Raw genomic sequence first — 24,892 nt, forward strand, 5'->3', positions numbered from 1 at the left:
CTTTGCAAGTTTTTATAGTTTCTAAAGAAAGAAGGAAGCTCTCCATCAAGATGATTTTGGCTCAATGATAATACGTCCAGTGATCTCAAATATCGCATTGAACTTGGAACATTGCCAGATATATTGTTCTATGCTAAATCCAATATCTTTAACTGCTATAAATCCTTCCAAAGAGGTGGGAATTTCCCAGACAGAAAATTATTTCTCAAAATAAGAAAGCCTAATTCCTTTAGCATTCCAATAGAATGGGGAATTTTGCCAGTAATTGAATTTGAAAAGAGGTCCAACCAACGCAAGTTGGGCAATAACTCACCAATATTTTTTAGAATAGGTCCAGAAAACATATTATTACTAAGGAATATACTGCGTAGATTATTATGAAAAAGTGGAAGTGGACCCTCTAACTTGTTGGACCTCAAATCAACAGTAGAAACCAAAGGATGAAATTTAAAGTACGGTACCTGCCCGCATAGTTTGTTATGAGATAGATTCCAATCGGTGACATTTGGGTAAGACTTCCAAAGGCCATGTGGAATGGTGTCAGAAATGCCAGTATTCTCAAGCGCAAGAACATTGAGTTCATTTTGGGTTTTAAGCCAAGTTGGAAAGGTTGGGCCGATCCGCACGTTTGTTAATCGAAGGTCTATTAGCTTAAAAGGAGAAACCCAGTCATGTTTGACTTTTAAAACTAGTGTCGAATTTGCAGAAACATTCGTAGACAACCAAAGAGATTTTAATCGGGTGAGGTTTTGAAAATGAGCTTCAGTTAGGACACCTTCCCAAGAATTCCAACGAAGGTCCAATGAAACAAGCATTGCTAGTTTCCTGATGCTTTCTTGAATGGTTCCGTTCATTTGATTATAAGACAAGACAAGTTCTTGCAATGACAATAAGTTCCTACTATCTTCAGAGCTACTGTTGGAACATTGAGACAAGTCATCCACAAACTCAGTTATCTTCCCACTTAACTGATTGTTAGCTAAATTCAAGCTATGCAAGTTGGCTAGATGTATCAGACCAACTAGAATAGCACCTCTAAGCCAATTGGCCTCAAGTTTGATTGTTGAAAGCCCACTCACATCTGACAACCATTGAGGTATGAAGGAGTTACAGTGGTTGGAAGAGAGATCAATGACTGAAAGCAATGTAAAGTTGATGCAAGAAATAGAGTGCGGAAGACTAACAAGTTTACAGTGAGCTAGGTGTAACTCCCGTAAGGAAGGAAGCACATTAATCGCATGGAGCAAATCCGGTACTTTCTCAAGATTTACAAAATCCATTCCAAGGTACTTAAGAGAAGAAAAACCAACAAGCCATTCTAGACTTTCGACCTCCAATCTTGGATGTGGAGAGCTAAAGTCGGTGGAGAATGAATGTGAATTGAGGTCTAGATATTGGAGCCTTGAAAGATTCCCAAGATGGGAAGGAATAACTTCGAAAAACAATGAGAAAGAGAGATTGAGATACCTCAGATTCTCAAAGGAACCCAAAAATTTTGGAATACTGATTCCATTAAAATTATTAAAGCTTAGGTCAAAGTAACTCAAATGCTATATATTGAGTAAAGAAGAACTTATCTTGCCCCCCAGGCACGACCTGTTGTAAGCTTCCATCTCTTTATTGGACAATAGTACATAATAAGGATCAAAATCAGAAAAATTAAGCTGAACAAATGGGTTTCTGAGGTCAAGCTTCACTACATTTCCGGTGTTGTTGTCACAGCCAACGCCTATCCAGTTGCAACAATCCTCACCAACCCAAGAAGAGAGACGACCCGATTGATCTGTGAGATTGTATTTAAAGCTAAGAAGTGCTTCCATCTCCACCTCTGAGCACCTGGAAATAGGGATTTTGGTACATGAAACAGGTTTAATAAGTTGTAGGTAGGATGAAGTTGCAAGCAGGGAGAAGAAAAAAAAAGAGGATGAGATGAAGAGTGGACATAAAGATATGGCTGCTACCCATTCTGCCAGTAGTGAAATAGTTGGACATCTAAATGCTTGTGAGGCCTAGACATGCATGGGGTTCAATATTTATAGTATGAAGAATTCTAGGCGCTTCTCTTTACACGTGGCCCAACTATATGTTGTAGTTTTTTTTATTTAGAGTTAAATGGAAACGTGTAATATTAGGAGGAGCCTCAGAGTCAGTATACCTAACAGACTAACACTAACACCATTCTTTATCTTCAGTTTTGCACTAAAACGTGTAATATCTAGTAAGAAGAAGTTATATATATCCATGTAAAGCCAAATTAATCTCAAATTCCCTACTAAATGTTGCTCATTTTTCTTAAAATGTACTCACTATATATATATATATAATTGTGATTTTGTTTTCAAAAAGTTTAGATATATGTGATGCTATCAAATTATAAGATAAAATTGTATGTTATTGGTACAGTTTTCGCTTTTTATTTATTTTTATCTCTTCCGATTAAACGTCTATACACGATAGAAATTTCTTTCCAGATCATTTAAGACACAAATTGGTCTATCATATCTAATTCCAAAAATAAAATATTGTACGAATAGTAAGATGAAGTTATATCCATGTTGTTAGATAATATTATTTAGTATTCTAGGGTTACTAGGTTTTCCTTTCCTTAGTCTACTAGGTCTGTATTATTCCTTTCCTTATTCTACTAGGTCTGTATTATTCGCCTATATATAGGCCTCTTCTGTACATTATATTTTGTGATTCAATATACAACCTTATTCTCAACATGGTATCAGAGCACAGGTTCTGAATCACCTCAAAAAAAAAAAAAAAAAAAATTTTTTTTTTTGCGGCTAAATATTTTTCCTCCGGCGCCGCCAGTGTTATCCGGCGAATCCTTCTCTCTGATCCTCACGGTTCTCTATCTTCTCCTCGAGGTTTTCAGCCTATCACTATACCGCTTGAAAGCCCGGAAGACAACCGTCCCAGAGCCGCCGCACACAGCCATATCGGAGCCCACACGCGCCCTCACGCGCCGCCCAAAGGTTCGGCAATTCCGCCTCCGCCGTCCAGCCACCGGCCGCCACGGTGGTCCGATTGCTTCCCTCAGAACATCGATCGATAGATCTGCTCCCCAGGATTCCAGAACAGGCCTCAGATCCTCCATACGAGCCTCCACGCGCCTTCACGCGCCACCAGAAAGTACGTGCGTCAGATCCACGCGCCAGTGCAAGCCTCCTCCGTTCGCGCGTGTACCACACGTGCCACGCCATTCTTGCCACGTCAGCCCTAATTGCCACGTCAGCCCTACGTGCTACGTCATCAGTGCCACGTCATCATTGACACGTCATCAGTGCCACGTCATCGGTGCCACGTCATCATTGACACGTCATCAGTGCCACGTCATCAGTGCCACGTCAGCATAGCCACGTCACCCATACGTGCCACGTCAGCATGTGTGCCACGTCAGCAGTATCAAGTCAGACCTTGCCACGTCATTGGTGCAACGTCAGCGTTGACTTTGACCGATTGACCGTTGACTTTTTTGTTGACTTTCAGAGTTGACCAGGTGCTTTCTTACCTATTTTTTCGTCCTGATTTCATATTTGGAGTCTGTTTTTGCATTTGAGCATTCTAGATGGCACAAAACGAGATTTTTCATCATGTTCAGACTGTATTGGATGGAACAAACTATATGTTGTGGTCTCAATCTATGCGCAGCTTTCTTAAAGGCCGCAAGCTTTGGCTTTATGTCACTGGGGAGATCCAAAAGCCAGTTAAAAAGGATTCTGAGGCAGATGAGGCTTTTACCACTCGTCTTATTGATTGGGATAGCAAACATCATCAAATTCTTACATGGTTCCGTAATACCACTATCCCATCTATTTCTGCACTCTTTGGCAGCTTTGATGAAGCAAAGGGTGCTTGGGATATGCTTGCTTCTCGTTATTCTTCTGTAGATGGTGCTCACGAGTATCAGCTTTTGTTTGAACTTTTCCATCTCAGGCAGGAATCTAGTCAGAGTATCAATGATTTTCTTGCCCGCATGCAATTCTTGTGGAACCAAATTGATGTTTCTGATCCTATTTGGAAGGATCCCACTGATGCTCAGATGTATATTACCCGTAGAGATCAACATCGCCTTCACCAATTTTTGATGGCTTTGCGTGATGCTTTTGAGCCTGTTCGTGTGCAACTATTACATCGTTCTCCTCTTCCCACTTTGGACACTGCCATTTTCGAACTTGTCCGTGCCGAGACTAGATCGCAGACTATGCGTTCTCAGCCTAGTCATACAGTGTTGGCTGCACCATCCTCTGGCTCCTCGTCATTCCAGCGAGAGTATTATGACAGGTCAGGTACTTCTCGACTCCCTCCTAAGTCTCGCGATAATAATTACTGTCGCTATTGTCGACGTCGAGGGCACACTATTGACAAGTGTTGGCGTAAGGGAAGATCTAATGCACCCACAGCAGCAATTGCTCATACTGAGAGTGGTTCATCTCCAGCTGCTTCATCTCCAGCTGCTCCCTCTTCAGTTGCCCCCTCTGGCCACGCATCAGGATCCAGTGTCACCTTATCTGCAGCTGACTTCGAGACAATAGTCAACCAGGTCGTCCTATCTCGTTCTGGTAATGCATCTTCCTCTGTCCTCTCAGTTTTGCCAGGTATCTCTTCCTCTTGGCTCTTTGACTCTGCTTGTTGCAATCACATGACACCTCACCCTACTTCCTCTACCACATCTGTACCTTCCCCTCATTCTTCATTCATTCGCACAGCTGATGGCTCCATTATGACTGTTAAAAATATAGGCACTATCAATACACCTTCCCTTTCTATTCCTGAAGTTTTTCATGTGCCTGGATTATCCTTCAATCTTCTTTCTGTTGGCCAACTGTGTGAACTTGGATATAGACTTGTTTTTGACTTTTCTGGTGTGCATGTACAGGATCCTCGTACGAATCAGACCATTGGGACCGGGCGTAGAATTGGGCGTATGTTTGAACTATCATCCTTACATCTCCCCGCCACAGGCATCTCTGCTGCAGCCTCCTCATCATCACCATCTCTTGCACTTTGGCATTCGCGTATTGGTCATGCATCTGCCTCTCGCGTTCAATTTTTAGCTTCCAAGGGTTTGTTAGGTTCAGTTTCCAATAATTCTTTTGATTGTAGTTCCTGTCAACTTGGTAAACAACCGGCTTTGCCATTTAATAATAGTGACTCTCATGCTACTGCTTCCTTTGATTTAATTCATTATGATGTTTGGGGACCTTCTCCTGTTGCTAGTATGAGTGGCTCACGTTATTTTGTTATCTTTGTTGATGATTTCTCTCGTTACACTTGGGTGTTTTTAATGAAATCTCGTTCTGAATTATTGGATATTTATCGTACTTTTGCCAAAATGGTTGAAACCCAATTTTCAAAACCCATTAAGGCTTTTCGTTCTGATAATGCTTTAGAATATACTCAACATGATTTTCAAGCTATTCTAAAACATTATGGCACTGTTTCTCACTTGTCATGTCCAGGCACCTCACAACAAAATGGTCGAGCTGAACGTAAACTTAGGCACATTTTAGACACTGTCTGTGCTCTTCTCATTTCCACATCTGTTCCTACCCCGTTTTGGGGTGAAGCCACTCTCACGGCTGTCTACACAATCAATAGGTTGCCTACCCCTATCCTTGATAATTGCACTCCTCATGAGCGGTTGTTTGGCTCTATCCCTTCATATCATCATCTCCGTGTCTTTGATTCTGCCTGTTTTGTTTTCTCCAGCCTCATGAGCGCACCAAACTTGAGCCTCGTTCTCGGTTGTGTTGTTTTCTTGGATATGGAGTGGAACACAAGGGCTACCGGTGTTATGATCCTGTGTCTCGTCGTCTTCGCATCTCCCGTCATGTAGTTTTTTGGGAGCATCGACTATTCCACGACGTCGGCAAATTCAACATGCCATCATCCCCTCCCTTTACTACCCTTTTTGAGTTTCCTCTTTCTCCTACTCCCACCACCAATGTCTTGCCTGAGTCTCTCTCGCTAGAACTGCAGTCATCTGATGCCCTCGAAGCTGCTTCGCCTGTGTCCCCAAGTTCTTTGCCTGCGTCCCCAAGTTCTTCGCCTGCCTCCCTAGGTTCTGTTCCATCTGAGGATCCAGTCTGCACTCCATCACCTGACATTCGTCGATCCACCCGAGTAAGATCTCTTCCTTCCCATTTACAGGATTTTCATTGCTTTCATGCCTTAGCTACTTTGCACGAGCCTCACTCTTTTCGTGAGGCCTCCACTAACCCTTTTTGGCAGGCTGCGATGAAAGAGGAACTTGATGCTTTACACAAGAACAATACATGGGATCTGGTTGACTTACCTCTTGGAAAATCTGCGGTCGGGTGTAAGTGGGTTTACAAAATCAAGACTTGTTCCGATGGTACTATTGACAGGTACAAGGCTCGACTTGTGGCCAGAGGTTTTACTCAGGAATATGGTGTGGATTATGAGGAGACTTTTGCTCCAGTTGCTCGCCTCTCTTCTATGCGTGCTCTGTTGGCTGTTGCAGCCTCTCGGCATTGGTCACTTTGTCAAATGGATGTCAAAAATGCTTTCCTTAATGGTGATTTAAGTGAAGAAGTTTATATGCAGCCACCTCCTGGATTATCTCATCCTACAAACAAGGTTTGTCGTCTTCGTCGAGCACTCTATGGGCTTAAGCAAGCACCTCGAGCATGGTTTGCTAAGTTTAGCGCCACTATCTCTCGCCTTGGCTACTCCATCAGTTCTTATGATTCTGCCTTGTTTATTTGCCGCACAGACCGGGGTACCATACTTCTTCTACTATATGTTGATGACATGATTATCACTGGGGATGATATGACTGGTATTCAGGAACTTAAACAGTTTCTTAGTCAACACTTTGAGATGAAAGATATTGGCCCTCTCAGCTATTTTCTTGGTCTTGAGATCTCATCTTCTTTAGATGGTTATTATTTAACACAGGCCAAGTATATATCTGATCTACTTTCTCAGGCCAATCTTACAGACAGTAAGATTGTCGACACACCGACTGAGCTTAATACTCGTCTCACTCCTCATGATGGCGAGCCTCTTCATGATTTTACCTTATATCGGCACTTAGTTGGCAGTCTTGTCTACCTTACTGTCACTCGACCTGATATCTCGTATGCTGTCCATCAGGTGAGTCAATTTATGGCTGCTCCTCGCTCCACTCATTTCTCAGCTGTTCTACGCATTCTTCGGTATCTGAAGTGGACATTATTTCATGGGCTTTATTTCTCCTCTCAGGTAAACCACCCAAGCAGGTTCTCGCTTTAATATATTTCATGAAGAAACACATTTTTAGTATCTCTTTCTCTATCATTTCGGGTTTCATTTTCATTGTCTTTGATATTATATATTGGTTCATTGTGGTAGATTACTCAAATTGCTTATGAGGATGAATTGGCAAGGAAGAGGATGCAGATAAGTACTTTATTTTGGGTTCTGGAATTTTGCTGCCCATAGATTGCAAAACATATATTTAATAGTTTTCTCCCTTGGCAAGTTTGGTTAATGGGGCAGTTCTCACATATTTTTTTTATGATTTTGATGAGGTTAGTCATTTTGAGTTACGTTTCTTGTGGGCATTTAGATTAGTTTGATTATTTCATACATTAATTGATTCATCAAACAATGTTGTTGTGTACTTAAACATAAATGCAATGTTTCTTATAGAGGTACTCTACGTGCATTTTACTTGCCCATGCATGGAGTTATGTTTCTCCGGATAAGTTTTCCTGCTGAATTCTTTCAGTGTTGGTTTCTTCATAGTGAACTTTTTTTTTTTTTTTGCCTCAATCTTGTTATTAGGCGCACAGTGCTTATCATGGTGTTGGCATTGTGAAATTGATGGGCCGTAGCAGTGGATATATAGCTATGCATGCATCCCTAGTTAGTGGACAAATTGACATATGTTTCATTCCTGAGGTACTCATTACTAGCAATTAATTGGATAGTTATCTTTGTGAGCTGTTACTGATTCTACTGATATGTACATCTAAGGTATCTTTTAATTTGCACGGGCCTCATGGTGTTTTGAGTCATCTGAAATACCTGATTGAGACAAAGGATTCGGCTGTTATTTGTGTCGCAGAGGGAGCAGGGCAGGTGAGTTACGTAAGGAATTCATATTTTTGCTTGTGGGTTGAATACTATTAATTGATCAGGTGATTTAAATTGTACAGTTCTTTTTTGGCTTCATGAAATACTATGAAAAACTGTCTGTGTTCATTTCATTGCATTGCATAGATCTTATAACTTCTTCATTATATTTTTCCCCAAGATAAAGAGTAAAATTCAGTATGTCGTTGTTTTCTGATGCAAAATTTTCTTCAGAAAACTAATGCTAAAGATGCGTCTAGGAACATTGTATTTGGAGATTTCGGTGTCCACATTCAACAAGAGGTTGGTGGTTGTATTTTGACTAATTTCATGTGGTCTTGATCTCTCCATGACACTTGAGACAAGCTAAGTGGGTTGATAAATAATGAGCTGACTGAAAGTCTAATTTTTAACATCAATTGATATGTGTTGCATGGATAAGAATGGACTGCAGTTTGGCCTTTTAGTTGTCATTTGTCAGAATTACAAATATGCTATGTTCTTAAGCCTTCAAGATCTAAGCTCTATTAGTGACTCTTTTGCTAAGACTAGTCAGTTGACTTTTGATGTTATTTGCAATGAACAAAACCAATGGTTCTTCACTTGAACTAGAAATCATTAGAAAACCTACTGATGCTGCGATCGATCGCACTCCAAATGCGATCGATCTCAAAATGTTGAAAACCTACTGATGCTGCGATCGATTGCACTCCAAGTGCGATCGATCTCAAAATGTAGAAAACCTACTGATTCTGCGATCGATCGCGCACTTGAGTACGATCGATCGCAGATTATTATTATTATTTTTTATTTTTTAGGACCATTAGCGTCCACAAAAAGTGGACGCTAATGGTTGACTATTAGCGTCGACTAATTCTTTTGTTTACATCATCTTTAGAGTCAAAACATGTGCCTTTTATGGTCGATAAAGTGGATGCTAAAAGTGATCATTAGGGTCAACTCTAAGTAGACGCTGATAGTTAAATTTTTTTTTTTTTTTTTTTTAAATTTTTTATGACCATTAGGGTCCACTTTGTGGACGCTATTGGTTAACTATTAGCGTCCACTTTGGTTTGGACACTAATAGTTATTTTTTTATTTTTTATTTTTAGGACCATTAGGGTCCACTTTTGTGGACCCTAATGGTTAACTAAAAGTAGACGCTAATGGTTGACTAATAGCGTCAACTATAGCTTTCGTTTACATCATTTTTAGGGTCAAAACATTGCCACTTTTAGGGTCGATAAAGTGGACGATAAAAGTGATCATTAGGGTCGACTTTAAGTGGACGCTAATAATCGTGCATTTGATCATTAGGGTTGAACTATTAGCGTCGACACCTTTAGGGTCGAAAAGTCGACGCTGTTGTCAACATCGTCCACTTTAGGACTTTTAGGGGCGATTTTGAGTCGCCCCTAAAGACCTAATTTCTTGTAGTGTAGTAAAGCTGGTGTAAAACACATGTTGCATACAAGTGGATGTGTTGGACACCTCAATAAAGTCAAGACTTTAACATTACATCCGTACACTACCTATCTCAATACTTTATGTCCTACATTAAAACTAGACATTCTAAAAAATAGATTTCCTTCGTATTCAAAGATTGCATTAAAGTTCGACATTTTCATACAATAGTTGCTCCACTGCCATTTAAACTGACTTGCTTCCAAAGCCCCTCCTCTTAGTAGGCAATGTGACTCTGATAAGACATCCTAAATATTGATTAGCTACTATCTTGTCTCACCGACCTTGAAGATTCACAATCTCAGAGAAATCTTGTCCACTAATCCTACTACTACTGCACATGTCATTGGGCTGGACAATTTCCTCCTCAAGCCTAGCATCTTTGTCTGCACTCTCCTGCAATTGCAATGCTAGCTCCAGGTCCCGCACCACATCATTCATCGATGGTCGGTTGATTCCAATGTCGTGTAAACAATTAACCGCAATCTCAGAAAATGTTTTCAAACACTCGACTGTTATTTCATCCTTCAATGATAGATCAACGATCTGATCAACCTCTCCATTGTGATAGCATTCTAAAGCCCACTCTGCTAGGCACAATGCTTGCATCTCTCCAGTACGTATTATGGGTGGCTTTGCAGACAATACTTCGAACAAAACTACACCAAACGAGTATACATCAGACTTCTGAGACAATTGTTGACGTCGGTAATATTCTGGATCTAAATATCCAAAAGTACCCTTGACATTTGTACTGACGTGGGCTTCAGACTTTCCTATTTTGGATAACCCAAAATCAGACACCTTTGCTACCCATTTCTCATCCAATAAGATATTTGTCGTCTTCACGTCACGATGAATGATTGTGTGGTTCGCACCCATGTGAAGGTAGTTCAACCCACGTGCTGCACCGATACAGATTTCCACGTGCGATCGATCTCAAAATGTAGAAAACCTACTGATTCTGCGATCGATCGCGCACTTGAGTACGATCGATCGCAGATTATTATTATTATTTTTTATTTTTTAGGACCATTAGCGTCCACAAAAAGTGGACGCTAATGGTTGACTATTAGCGTCGACTAATTCTTTTGTTTACATCATCTTTAGAGTCAAAACATGTGCCTTTTATGGTCGATAAAGTGGATGCTAAAAGTGATCATTAGGGTCAACTCTAAGTAGACGCTGATAGTTAAATTTTTTTTTTTTTTTTTTTTAAATTTTTTATGACCATTAGGGTCCACTTTGTGGACGCTATTGGTTAACTATTAGCGTCCACTTTGGTTTGGACACTAATAGTTATTTTTTTATTTTTTATTTTTAGGACCATTAGGGTCCACTTTTGTGGACCCTAATGGTTAACTAAAAGTAGACGCTAATGGTTGACTAATAGCGTCAACTATAGCTTTCGTTTACATCATTTTTAGGGTCAAAACATTGCCACTTTTAGGGTCGATAAAGTGGACGATAAAAGTGATCATTAGGGTCGACTTTAAGTGGACGCTAATAATCGTGCATTTGATCATTAGGGTTGAACTATTAGCGTCGACACCTTTAGGGTCGAAAAGTCGACGCTGTTGTCAACATCGTCCACTTTAGGATGAGATAATCCAGGAGGTGGCTGCATATAAACTTCTTCACTTAAATCACCATTAAGGAAGGCATTTTTGACATCCATTTGACAAAGTGACCAATGCCGAGAGGCTGCAACAGCCAAAAGAGCACGCACAAAAGAAAGGCGAGCAACTGGAGCAAAAGTCTCCTCATAATCCACACCATATTCCTGAGTAAAACCTCTGGCCACAAGTCGAGCCTTGTACCTGTCAATAGTACCATCGGAACAAGTCTTGATTTTGTAAACCCACTTACACCCGACCGCATATTTTCCAAGAGGTAAGTCAACCAGATCCCATGTATTGTTCTTGTGTAAAGCATCAAGTTCCTCTTTCATCGCAGCCTGCGAAAGAGGGTTAGTGGAGGCCTCACGAAAAGAGTGAGGCTCGTGCAAGGTAGCTAAGGCATGAAAGCAATGAAAATCCTGTAAATGGGAAGGAAGAGATCTTACTCGGGTGGATCGACGAATGTCAGGTGATGGAGTGCAGACTGGATCCTCAGATGAAACAGAACCTGGGGAGGCAGGCGAAGAACTTGGGGACGCAGGCAAAGAACTTGGGGACACAGGCGAAGCAGCTTCGAGGGCATCAGATGACTGCAGTTCTAGCGAGAGAGACTCAGGCAAGACATCGGTGGTGGGAGTAGGAGAAAGAGGAAACTCAAAAAGGGTAGTAAAGGGAGGGGATGATGGCATGCTGAATTTGCCGACGTCGTGGAATAGTCAATGCTCCCAAAACACTACATGACGGGAGATGCGAAGACGACGAGACACAGGATCATAACACCGGTAGCCCTTGTGTTCCACTCCATATCCAAGAAAACAACACAACCGAGAACGAGGCCCAAGTTTGGTGCGCTCATGAGGCTGGAGTAAAACAAAACAGGCAGAACCAAAGACACGGAGATGATGATATGAAGGGATAGAGCCAAACAACCGCTCATGAGGAGTGCAATTATCAAGGATAGGGGTAGGCAACCTATTGATTGTGTAGACAGCCGTGAGAGTGGCTTCACCCCAAAACGGGGTAGGAACAGATGTGGAAATGAGAAGAGCACAGACAGTGTCTAAAATGTGCCTAAGTTTACGTTCAGCTCGACCATTTTGTTGTGAGGTGCCTGGACATGACAAGTGAGAAACAGTGCCATAATGTTTTAGAATGGCTTGAAAATCATGTTGAGTATATTCTAAAGCATTATCAGAACGAAAAGCCTTAATGGGTTTTGAAAATTGGGTTTCAACCATTTTGGCAAAAGTACGATAAATATCCAATAATTCAGAACGAGATTTCATTAAAAACACCCAAGTGTAACGAGAGAAATCATCAACAAAAATAACAAAATAACGTGAGCCACTCATACTAGCAACAGGAGAAGGTCCCCAAACATCAGAATGAATTAAATCAAAAGAAGCAGTAGCATGAGAGTCACTATTATTAAATGGCAAAGCCGGTTGTTTACCAAGTTGACATGAACTATAATCAAAATAATTATTGGAAACTGAACCTAACAAACCCTTTGAAGCTAAAAATTGAACGCGAGAGGCAGATGCATGACCAAGACGCGAATGCCAAAGTGCAAGAGATTGTGATGATGAAGAGGCTGCAGCAGAGATGCCTGTGGCAGGGAGATGTAAGGATGATAGTTCGAACATACGCCCAATTCTACGCCCGGTCCCAATGGTCTGACTCGTACGAGGATCCTGTACATGCACACCAGAAAAGTCAAAAACAAGTCTATATCCAAGTTGACACAGTTGGCCAACAGAAAGAAGATTGAAGGATAATCCAGGCATATGAAAAACTTCAGGAACAGAAAGGGAAGGTGTATTGATAGTGCCTATATTTTTAACAGTCAGAATGGAGCCATCAGCTGTGCGAATGAATGAAGAATGAGGTGAAGGTACAGATGTGGTAGAGGAAGTAGGGTTAGGTGTCATGTGATTGCAACAAGCAGAGTCAAAGAGCCAAGAGGAAGAGGTACCTGGCAAAATTGAGAGGACAGAGGAAGATGCATTACCAGAACGAGATAGGACGACCTGGTTGACTATTGTCTCGAAGTCAGCAGCAGATAAGGTGACACTGGATCCTGATGCGTGGCCAGAGGGGGCAACTGAAGAGGGAGCAGCTGGAGATGAAGCAGCTGGAGATGAACCACTCTCAGTATGAGCAACTGCTGCTGTGGGTGCATTAGATCTTCCCTTACGCCAACACTTGTCAATAGTGTGCCCTCGACGTCGACAATAGCGACAGTAATTATTATCGCGAGACTTAGGAGGGAGTCGAGAAGTACCTGACCTGTCATAATACTCTCGCTGGAATGACGAGGAGCCAGAGGATGGTGCAGCCAACACTGTATGACTAGGCTGAGAGCGCATAGTCTGCGATCTAGTCTCGGCACGGACAAGTTCGAAGATGGCAGTGTCCAAAGTGGGAAGAGGAGAACGATGTAATAGTTGCACACGAACAGGCTCAAAATCATCACGCAAAGCCATCAAAAATTGGTGAAGGCGATGTTGATCTCTACGGGTAATATACATCTGAGCATCAGTGGGATCCTTCCAAATAGGATCAGAAACATCAATTTGGTTCCACAAGAATTGCATGCGGGCAAGAAAATCATTGATACTCTGACCAGATTCCTGCCTGAGATGGAAAAGTTCAAACAAAAGCTGATACTCGTGAGCACCATCTACAGAAGAATAACGAGAAGCAAGCATATCCCAAGCACCCTTTGCTTCATCAAAGCTGCCAAAGAGTGCAGAAATAGATGGGATAGTGGTATTATGGAACCATGTAAGAATCTGATGATGTTTGCTATCCCAATCAATAAGACGAGTGGTAAAAGCCTCATCTGCCTCAGAATCCTTTTTAACTGGCTTTTGGATCTCCCCAGTGACATAAAGCCAAAGCTTGCGGCCTTTAAGAAAGCTGCGCATAGATTGAGACCACAACATATAGTTTGTTCCATCCAATACAGTCTGAACATGATGAAAAATCTCGTTTTGTGCCATCTGGAAGGCTCAAATGCAAAAACAGACTACAAATATGAAATCAGGACGAAAAAATAGGTAAGAAAGCACCTGGTCAACTCTGGAAGTCAACAAAAAGTCAACGGTCAACGGTCAAAGTCAACGCTGACATGGCACTAATGACGTGGCAAGGTCTGACTGATACTGATGACGTGGCACGGTGACGTGGCACTGTGACGTGGCACGTTGGGCTGACGTGGCTATGCTGACGTGGCAATTAGGGCTGACGTGGCAAGGATGACGTGGCACGTGGGTGCGATGGCGCGTGTGGTACACGCACGAACGGAGGAGGCGTGAACTGGCGCGTGGATCTGACGCGCGTAACTTCTGGTGGCGCGTGGAGGCGCGTGAAGGCTCGTATGGAGGATCTGAGACCTGTTCTGGAATCTTGGGGAGCAGATCTATCGATCGGTGGTCTGAGGGAAGCAATCGGACCACCGTGGCGGGCGGTGGCTGGACGGCAGTGGCGGAATTGCTGAACCTTTGGGCGGCGCGTGAGGGCGCGTGTCGGCTCCGATATGGCTGTGTGCGGCGGCTCTGGGACGGTTGTCTTCCGGGCTTTCAAGCGGTATAGTGATACGCTGAAAACCTCGAGGAGAAGATAGAGAACCGTGAGGATCAGAGAGAAGGATTCGCCGGATAACACTAGCGGTGCCGGAGGAAAAATATTTAGACGGGAAAAATTTTGAGGTGATTCAGAACCTGTGCTCTGATACCATGTTGAGAATAAGGTTGTATATTGAATCACAAAATATAATGTACAGAAGAGGCCTATATATAGGCGAATAATACAGACCTAGTAGAATAAGGAAAGGTAAACCTAGTAACCCTAGAATACTAAAGAAGGTAAATAATAATAATATAATATTATCTAACACGAAACAATGGCATTCATCAATGATCTAGCTAGGGCTGAGGTGCTGGCAGCAAGGAGGGGAATCGAATTACGTCTCAGGCTGGGCATTCGAAAACTCATTCTTGAAGGTGATGCGATTCAGATCGTCCAAGCTCTCCAGTCTGATGGGGGAGGTTGGAGGTCTTATGGGTTGATTATTGATGACATGAAACAGTTACTTCGAAGTTTTCAGGACTACCAGGTGAATCACATCCCCCGTGAGGCTAATGGAGATGCGCACAAACTTTGGAGAGAAGATTTTCCTTTCTAAAGTATATGATTCTGTACTCACGATTTAAGTTTACTTTATCAATGAAGATTCGAAAACCAATTCAAAAAAAAAAAAAAAAAAAAAGCACGACACCTGTGTCAACAAAAAAATTACACTAACAGGAATATATACCGGATTATATCACCCATATATGTTTCTCTTGATATTGGTAAATTGCACATACATCTTCTTTAATTACTCTAGTATCACATAATCGATGTAATACATTAATTTACCTTTATATATTTAATAACATGTGCGTTTTTTACTAAGAGTACTTATATTGTATTGGGCAATCCAAAATAGTTAAAAGATTATTAATTCTCCCTAGCCCTATATCAAAAATTTTTAAAAGAAATTTCACATTCAGTTAGTCAAAATAGCTAAAATTTTGTTGAGGTTCTACAATTTGTTGAGCTTGGTAACTCAACAATGCGTAATTTATACTAATAAAAACATCAACATGATTCTATCTCTTCTTTGGGACTAATGAAAGCAGATAAATAAATAATATTTTAAAAGAAAGAAAAAAATGAAAAGTTTATAACTAAAAATTTTGAGACGGATGCCCGTAGGTGGTTTAGAAAAGTAGATAGCAAAAATACAAAATCAACCCCATGTATACCGATTCTTATTTTTTGGCTCTTATATTAAAATACCAACGCTTATTTTGTTACTGATGGTTTTTTCTCAGTCCATGCATCTCACACAAGCTCTGGGGAAAAAATGCGCCTGTATAGGTCATTTGTTTTTGGTAGTGAAATTTTTGCCAAGTCTGATGTGCTTGTTAGAGATTTGACTACAATGCCTATACCCATTCTCTGCTTTACTTTGTTCACAACAACATCCTCATTCACTTTTACATAACCAAGTCAGGGAGATTTCCATGAATCCTAGGAACCAGACATCTTACAAAGTGGCCAATGTTGCGTAACTCAGTGAACAAAGGATGGGGGCTAGAATTTGTAGAATATATTTTTAAAGATTTTTTTGTTATAAATTTAAGCAAATTAGCCACCCACAGAAAAACACTAGTCACACTTGAACTATCACTTTAAAAGGACTAGTCAATTTTAAGTCTCTTTAGAATCACTTATAAAGCCTAGTTTCATTTAGTAAGGAATGTGAGACCTAACATCTATATATGAGGGTCTTTTATAAATCACCTTAAAATGACTAGTCGATTTAAAATTTTGTTAGAATCCCGATATCGGACCAGAATATTACTCTTTGCAGTGTTTTAGAATGTGAAGGAAGGCTGTGTAATTGTAACAAAATTCTCCAACTTTGTTGATCTTAATAAAGAAGACTTTGTAGAAAGCTTTCAGAGTTTGCTCGTTGTTCATGCCAGATAGAACAAAGTAAACTAATCCGGTCCTTGGTTGGACTGTCATCTTCAAGTGAATCCAAATCTTTCTTAATATTCTTTATTAGCATTCGACTTTCTCACATAAAAAAAAAAAAAAAAAAAATAGTAATAATTCTATGATGACGATGATGATAATGATGCGCACTTGTTCATAACCAAAATTTTTATTAGCACGTGCTTAACAAACATAGTAATAATTTTATTGTCACATTATTTCAATTATATGACAATCGTATAACAAATAAAAATTCTTATAAATTAATTGTTTCGACTATAAAATTTCTAACTACAGGCTCTCGTAAAATTTGAGAGTAAAAGTCGGTTGCTTCTTAGTTCTTACAAATCCCAATATGAAAAGTATTGATGACAGCTATAATAGACTCCAAGTCGGCTACTTAAATATACTCCAAATTGGATTAGAAAACATATTCAACGAGAAAGAAAAATATAATGCAAGGCCCACTTGATGTTGACACAACAAATATATTAACAGAAATGATAATTTGTGAAAATAATATTAATTAAGGATGATGAGGATGATGGTGACTATAATTAGCCGACTGCATGTGGGGTACTTTTCCGATCTCTTATATTTCTTTTTTACTTGAGAAAAGATGAGATAATTAATGTTTGCTATAATTTAGGATTTTAAGTTTTTCTCCTTTTTTTAGGTTTTTATTGTTGTGTTAAGGGTGGGTTTTAAGAGTGTTTTTTTTTTTTTTTTAGTGAAGAGGGAGGAAAGTTATTTATTAATGTTTTGATATTTTTTAGATTGAAAGGATATAGAAAAATGAGAGGTTTATAAAACAAGCTACTTATATTTTATCTTTTATGGTTAGGTCTATCTTAATACTCTAAACCTCCTCAATTTCAACAAAAAGAAAAATAAATAAAAGGAAAAAACGTCATATCACTCACTGAATATCACCTAGCTCTTATTTTATACAATATAGGGCGTCGCGTTACGCTATTTGAATGCTTTAATGAATACAAACCGTTTCATCAAGAATGATGCTTCCCCACCGTAATGGCTGGTACATCAACTAAGATTCGTGGCACCTTTTGGCAAACGATTTTCATCTCCTTCTGCCTTATTTTTACTTTTGTCAAAACAAAAAAAAAAAAAAAAGTAAATATATTTTCAAAACTATTTTTTTCATTTTCTTTCATAAAAATTAACACCTTGATATCACATGATCAATCACTTAATTCTTATAACTAAAAAAAAAAAAAAAAAAAAACTCATTTAAAAAGCCATTTGTCAAAGGAAACCTATATTTAAATCTTCTGATGCAACTTGATTATTTTTTCGATTACAAATTTGGGAAACCCCCAACCTCATGATGTCAGAACAAGTTACAACACTCGAATACTTCTTCAGCCCACGTCGTAAAAGATAGCAGTGTCGCTGATTTTTTATTAAATTTTCATTTTTTTTTTTGAGGTAGACAGTAGTGTCAAGTTGACAACTAGTACATATTGTTGATATTTTTGATAATCGCTTAAAATTTCTCTACAACCATTGTCATTGTACCATTCCGCTTCTGGTGTTGACAGTAATGATTTAGTAGTATTTGTTTTTTAATAAGCGACAATAATTTAGTATAGTTGGTTAATTGCTTTCATTTTATTGGCTTAGTGTTCTTACTTTTGTAGTCCTACCTCTCTTCATCGTGCCATGGCCCATATATATCCTATAAATAGGAGTTGTTGTGACTTAAGGCCATCAAGCTTCAATTCCAAGATATTCAAACATAATCATGAAGATGAATAGTACCAGATTTGGTTTTTCTCTTTTCTTCTTCATTATTATTTCTGAAAGCATGTTTTTGGGCATGGCACGTGTTGAAAACATGAGATGCTTCTTGTTTCAATTTGATTTACCATGAGCACTCTTGCACATGTTTACGAGGCATGAAATTTGAGACCAATTAAGTTTGTTTTCAATATCTTGAATGCAGTTGGGTGACTTATTGGATGAAAAATCCTGACATATATATATATATATATATATATATATATATATAAAGTTGATTGAGTTTGAGTTTCCCATTGCGTAACCGGCCCTCTTGCCTCATTAAACAGTGAGTGTTTGCGTCAAAATTTGAGAAATTTGGTTTGATTGATAACATGGCTAGGTTAGTTTCATAGCCTTTTTGACTTGAGTTAGTAAGTCTATAGGAGTGTCTTTACACCTTATACCCTAAAACCATTTGGTTTGGGAGTCATTGACTTAACACTCGATACATGAGTTAATTAGAAAGCTTAAGGGAGCTAAGCATTGCAAAACAAGAAGAAAAAAAAAAAAAATTATGCCTTGGTTGTTTCATTTGATAGGAAGTCCAATAAATTTTGAGATGCTCAATTATTTATGTTAGAATTATTTTCAAGCTTCATAATTATGTGTTAGTTCATTTTGCGTTAAATGCAATCAGACATCCCACGAAAGAAGGAATTAGTTAGTTGTTTTTCAGTTTAGTTTCAGTCTTGTATTGCTAAGGGACTAGCAATGTGTAAGTTTGGGGGTGTGATAAGCGCTGAATGTTGCACATTCAAACTCCTTAACTCGTATATATTAATTCCTTAGCACTGTTATCTATTTGATTTAGTTGTTGTTTTAGTGTTTTCAAGTTTTTAATAAAGATGCAAGAAATTCTATTGATTTTTGGCTTAAAGCACATTTTGAAAGGACCTATATGATGTGATTAAGTTTAATCAAATCAAGGAAATGATTAAATCGGAATTTCCCTAATTAGATTTAAAATCGGATTGGATTAAATTTTGGATTTTGCAAACATCTTAGTATTTTGACCATAACTTTCAGCTCAAGTATCAGATTGAGGTGAAATTAGTGGCATTGGAAATCTAACTAAAAATAATAAAATCATTGTGAAATAAGATTTTCCTAATTTGGATGTTTGCTATACCAAAATTGTCCTGTAATGTAAGGACAAAAATCTGGACGAATCCTATTCCAATTTGTACTAGGATTTCTTCATAATTGGACTAGGAGACTGAAATATGATTTTTTTTGTGATTTCTAAGGCTTCTAGGATTTGTTTTATACCCTATAAAGAGGCCTCTAGGTTTTGCAGAGAATGTGTGCTTAGTTTCAGACAGAAAATATCTTCTTGGAAGCTTAAAGAGTTGAGGAGAAGGTGAACATGGCAGGAGGCCATTCTAGCACCACCATAAGCGGCTAAATTTATAATAGAGTGTTGATGTAGCCCTTTCCAAGTAATAGTGATTTAATTGTATTTTTAATTTAAGAATTTTCTATATGCATGATGGTTATATAACTTAGAGATTTGGTTTTAAAGTTTATACGCAATCATTATGAAATTCTTCTCTTGTCTTAAAAAACTTTTTATCTTGGTTGAACTCTCAATCCTTCATATTTTATGTGACTATATGAATGATTGTTATACAACAGTTTTAACTAACACATGATCATAAGGGTTTGATAGGCCATGCCTAGGGAAGGCAAATGACTCTACACCCTAGGTTAGTGTAATTTAGGTAGACAATTCGTACGTCCTGAAGATGAGTTTTGCTTATTCCTTGATTGCGTGTAACTGATTAAGCGATTTGATAGTCCATACCTAAGGAAGAAGGACTGCACCGCATCTAAAGGTTAGACAGACAGTCCGTGCCAATCGAAGTTAGATTATACTTATTTCTTAATTATGGTATTTTCTTGATTACTCGAGTGAGACAAGCCCTATACCATGCATGTATCAATTTTCCTTGTTAATTTATAATTGACCATTGTTATGTGATTAATGGTGAAATCAACCCCTATTCTTTCTCTCATTTTATTTATCTTTATCTTCACTTTTATAAAAGAAAAACAAAACAATCATCTTTTGAATTGAGTTATATTTGATCTTGATAAGCTTAATAACAACACCTGCGCAGTCATTGAGGTTCGACACCCTCAATATAATCCTATCATACAAGGATTCATTGTATTATGAGTGGTATTTTTATTATTAATATTTTTGCAGACAAAAAGACCACATCAACCTAGACAGGAGAACTTGGTTTGTAAATTGAAGAAGTCACTTTATGGGCTGAAGCAATCTCCAAGGCAGTGGTATAAGCGGTTTGACTCCTACATAATTAGAATTGGATACAGGAGATGTGAATATGACTGTTGTGTGTATGTAAGGAGCCTTGATGATGGGTCATTTGTTTTTCTGTTAGTGTATATGGATGATACGCTTATTGAAGCTAAGAGTATAGTGGAGGTCAACAAGCTAAAGGTTTTCTTGAGTAGAGAATTTGGCATCACGGATTTGGATGCAGCCAAAAAGATTCTTGGGATGGAGATTCGTAGGGACAGGGATGCCAAGAGATTGTGGCTATCTCAGGCTGACTATTTGAAGAAGGTGTTGGAGAGGTTTAGAATGGATAATGCGAAACCAGTGAGTACACCTTCGGCGAATCACTTCTATTTGTCTACCTTCTAGTGTCCAAAGGCAATTGAAGAAACTGAAGACATGTTTAAAGTCCCATATGCCAGTGCAGTGGGATGTTTGATGTAGGCTATGTTATATACCAAGCTAGATTTGCTAATACAATCAGTGTGGTGAGCAAGTACATGGCAAATCCAGGGAGACAACACTGGGATGCAGTCAAATGGATTTTCAGATACTTGAAATATACTACAGACTATGACATCACTTTTGTCAAACATAAGGGTGATTTGTCAATTGTGGGGTACGTGGATACAGATTATGCAGGGGATTTGGATGATAGGGGATTGACCACAGGTAACATGTTCACTCTTGCAAGAAGACCCATTTGTTAGAGGTTTATGATCCAGTCCACGGTTGCGATGTCCATGACTGAGGCGGAGTACATGGCAGCAATTGAGGCTGTGAAGGAACCTTTGTGGCTCACAAGGTTTGTCAGGGAGCTGGGTATTCAGTAAGTGGAGTCCCATTGTACTGTGACAATCAGAGTGCCATTTACTTGATAAAGAACCAGATGTATCATACGAGAACCAAGCATATTGATGTGAGGTCTCACAAGATCAGGGAATTAGTTGATAGAGGTGAATTATTTCTTGAGAAGATTCACACTTCTGGGAATACAGCAGACATATTTACGAAGCCTATTACCGTAGACAAGTTCAAGCATTGCCTGGACTTGACAAATGTCTCTAGGTGCTACAAAGGAGATGAGAGAAGGCGGCATCCCCAAACCTATCAGTTCCATGTGAAAGCCCAATACTTGATTATCTTCGAAGAGGTGAATACTCGCCAAGATGGAGATTGTTCGAACAAGTGGCTCATATGCTTTCAGGCATAGAGAGTAATACTGAAACTACTGGCCCATTGGACGTAATTAGGTTTATGTGGGCCTGGGGACAAATAGGTTGTGGAGGGTATTTTGGAGTTTTTCAAAATACTTATAATTAGGTTTTCCAATAAGATTGTTAAGTTGTAATCCTAAATCATTGAATAGTAAAATATAGTTGCATTCTCTTGTGGAAGTAGGCACATGGCAGAACCATGTAAATCTGTATCTTGATTTTTTTCTTCACCTCACAATTTTGAATTCCATATTATTCATCATTGTTGTGCACCGTAACAACAGTGTCGAAGTGAACTTCACTTCACATTTCTCTCAAGATTGAGAATCAATGCTATAAGTAGTCATGAGTTCATGTTATTAATATTGACAATCGTTATGATAGAACAAGAACTCATGTGGTTCGTTCAATACATTATAATCACACAAACATATCAATCAAATCTCCAGTACTTCACATGATTAAGATAAATCATCATGATTGATAAGTTATAGTCTTATCAAATGTAATATCCAATTATATTAAGGGATAAATGCAAAATTGGTCTTTGTGGTTGGCCTAAATTACAAATTACTCTGTGTGGTATAAATAATAATTTATAAGTTCTTGTAGTTAGCCTAAATTAGAAATCACTCACTGTGGTATAAAAATAATTTATAGGTCCTTAGGGTTTGTCAAAATAACAGTTTACTTACTGAAATCAATTTTTGTTTAATAACTTTACAAAATCTGTTACACTTTCAAAAATGACGATTTTCACATCATTTTAGGATTCTAGCTAAGATTATATTGTAGCTCTCACTCCATGTCATATTGTTATAGTAAATTAACCTAATCTCATCAGTCGCTTCACAGAGTGCGATAGTTAAATTCTCTCAAAATGCTCCCAAATTGTAGCGAGGAAGATGAAAATTACGGAGGGTTACGCACAGAGTAAAATTTTGGGGATAAAAGAGAATAGGTTAATTTACTGTAGTAGTATGACGTTGAGTGAGGGCTGAAGTGTAATCTTAGCTGGTGTTCTAAAATGGTGTAGAAAATCCTAGTTGTCATTTTTTAAAGTTAAAAATTCATAATATCAAGTGTCGTATTTTTATTGGGTATGACGTGACAAAGTAATGAATTATGTTAAATTACTTAACGAAAATTGATTTCATGTAGCAAATTGTTATTTTGGCTTACCTTAAAGACATATAAATTATTTTTTATACCACATGTAATGATTTGTAATTTAGGCCAACTACGGAAGCACCCTATAAAATATTTGTTATACTACAGGGAGTAATTTGTAATTTAAGCCAACCATATAGACCAATTTTGCATTTATCCCTTATATTAACAACTGCGAACAACAGTTTATAAGTTACATTGTTTATGGTTTAAGATCTTTTGTATGATAATTCTATTAACACACCTTAAACCATATTCAATATATCTTAAGAGCTTACCTGTATACGATAAATAATAATCAATTGATGCTTACATGTAAACAATAATACACCGAATAGGTAAGTCTATTATATATTTTTTTTCATAGGTTGCTTGCCAAGAGAAGATATTTCTGGAGTGTCACCATCGAGCATATTGACAATGAGACACTTCCATTTTCTACAGATACAGGGTGGCACACGAATACGATATCATGATTCAAATTTTGCTGCCAGTTAGGTAAACGGTTATAAGTACGTAGTTTGACTTGGTCAAGGTAAACGAATTAAGGTGCAGACAAATGGTATGTTTTTGTGTTAGGGTCGTCCTTCATACGAGGAAGGATTAGAATTAGGTTTCATTAACACGACACCTGTGTCAACAAAAAAATTACACTAACGGAATATACATATATATACCGGATCATATCACCCATGTTTCCCTTGATATTCGCAAATTGCACATACATCTTCTTTAATTACTTTAGTATCACATAATCGATGCAATACACTAATTTGCCTCTATATATTTAATAACATGTGTGTTTTTTACTGAGAGTACTTATATTATATTGGGCAATCCAAAATAGTTAAAAGATTATATATTAATTCTCCCTAGCCCTGCATCAAAATTTTTTAAAAGAAATTTCACATTCAGTTAGTCAAAATAGCTAAAATTTTGTTGAGATTCTACAATTTGTTGAGCTCGGTATCTCAACAATGCATAATTTATACTAATAAAAACATCAATATGGTTCTATCCCTTTTTTGGGACTAATGAAAGTAGATAAATAAATAATATTTTAAAAGAAAGAAAAAAACGAAAAGTTGATGACTAGAAATGTTAAACCAGACGTAGGTGCTTTAGAAAAGTAGATAGCAAAAATACAAAATCAACCCTATGTACACCAACGCTTATTTTTCGGCGCTTATATTAAAATACCAACGCTTCTTTTTGTACCGACGCTTTTTTGTCGGCCATGCATCTCACACAAGCTCCAGGAAAAAATGCGCCTGTATAGGTCATTTGTTTTTGGTAGTGATAGAGAGGGTAAATTTTTGCCGAGTCCGATGTGCCTGTTAGAGTTTGACTACAACGCCTATACCCATTTACTTTGTTCACAACAACATCCTCATTCACTTTTACATAACCAAGTCAGGGAGACTTCCATGAATCCTAGGAACCAGACATTTTACAAAGTGGACAATGTTGCATAATTCAGTGAACAAAGGATGGGGGCTAGCATTTGTAGAATATATTTTTAAAGATTTTTTTGTTATAAATTTAAGTAAATTAATGTTATATAGCGACCCACTAAAAAACACTAGTCACACCTGAACCATCACTTTAAAAGTACTAGTCAATGTTGAGTCTCTTTAGAATCACTTATAAAACCTAGTTTCTTTTAG

At 38.4% G+C, this 24,892-nt stretch overlaps 3 protein-coding genes across 3 annotated transcripts in view; 1 reads left to right on the forward strand and 2 right to left on the reverse strand.

Moving 5' to 3' along the window:
• LOC132185164 (receptor-like protein EIX2) overlaps positions 1–3,106 on the reverse strand; it is a 5,790-nt gene extending 2,684 nt beyond the window's left edge. The window contains exons 1-3 of the mRNA XM_059598975.1: positions 2,898–3,106; positions 1,597–1,836; positions 462–1,503 (exon numbers count right to left, since the gene is read on the reverse strand). Coding sequence (XP_059454958.1) covers positions 462–1,503; positions 1,597–1,836; positions 2,898–3,106 — 1,491 coding nt within the window. The remainder of the gene's footprint in view (positions 1–461; positions 1,504–1,596; positions 1,837–2,897) is intronic.
• Positions 3,107–3,577: 471 nt separating this feature from the next.
• LOC132185165 (uncharacterized) lies at positions 3,578–8,104 on the forward strand. Its single transcript, XM_059598976.1, has 7 exons — positions 3,578–3,733; positions 4,034–4,738; positions 4,889–5,011; positions 5,722–6,528; positions 6,823–7,131; positions 7,804–7,920; positions 8,087–8,104. Exons 1-7 carry the CDS (start codon positions 3,578–3,580, stop codon positions 8,102–8,104), a joined length of 2,235 nt encoding a protein of 744 aa, XP_059454959.1.
• Positions 8,105–9,834: 1,730 nt separating this feature from the next.
• Positions 9,835–11,866, reverse strand: LOC132185166 (receptor-like protein kinase ANXUR1). Its single transcript, XM_059598977.1, has 2 exons — positions 11,242–11,866; positions 9,835–10,463 (listed from the first exon to the last, which is right to left on the reverse strand). Exons 1-2 carry the CDS (start codon positions 11,864–11,866, stop codon positions 9,835–9,837), a joined length of 1,254 nt encoding a protein of 417 aa, XP_059454960.1.
• Between the last annotated feature and the right edge of the window lie 13,026 nt (positions 11,867–24,892).

This window comes from Corylus avellana, chromosome ca6 (genome assembly GCF_901000735.1).
Source record: "Corylus avellana chromosome ca6, CavTom2PMs-1.0".
Taxonomy (NCBI): domain Eukaryota; kingdom Viridiplantae; phylum Streptophyta; class Magnoliopsida; order Fagales; family Betulaceae; genus Corylus; species Corylus avellana.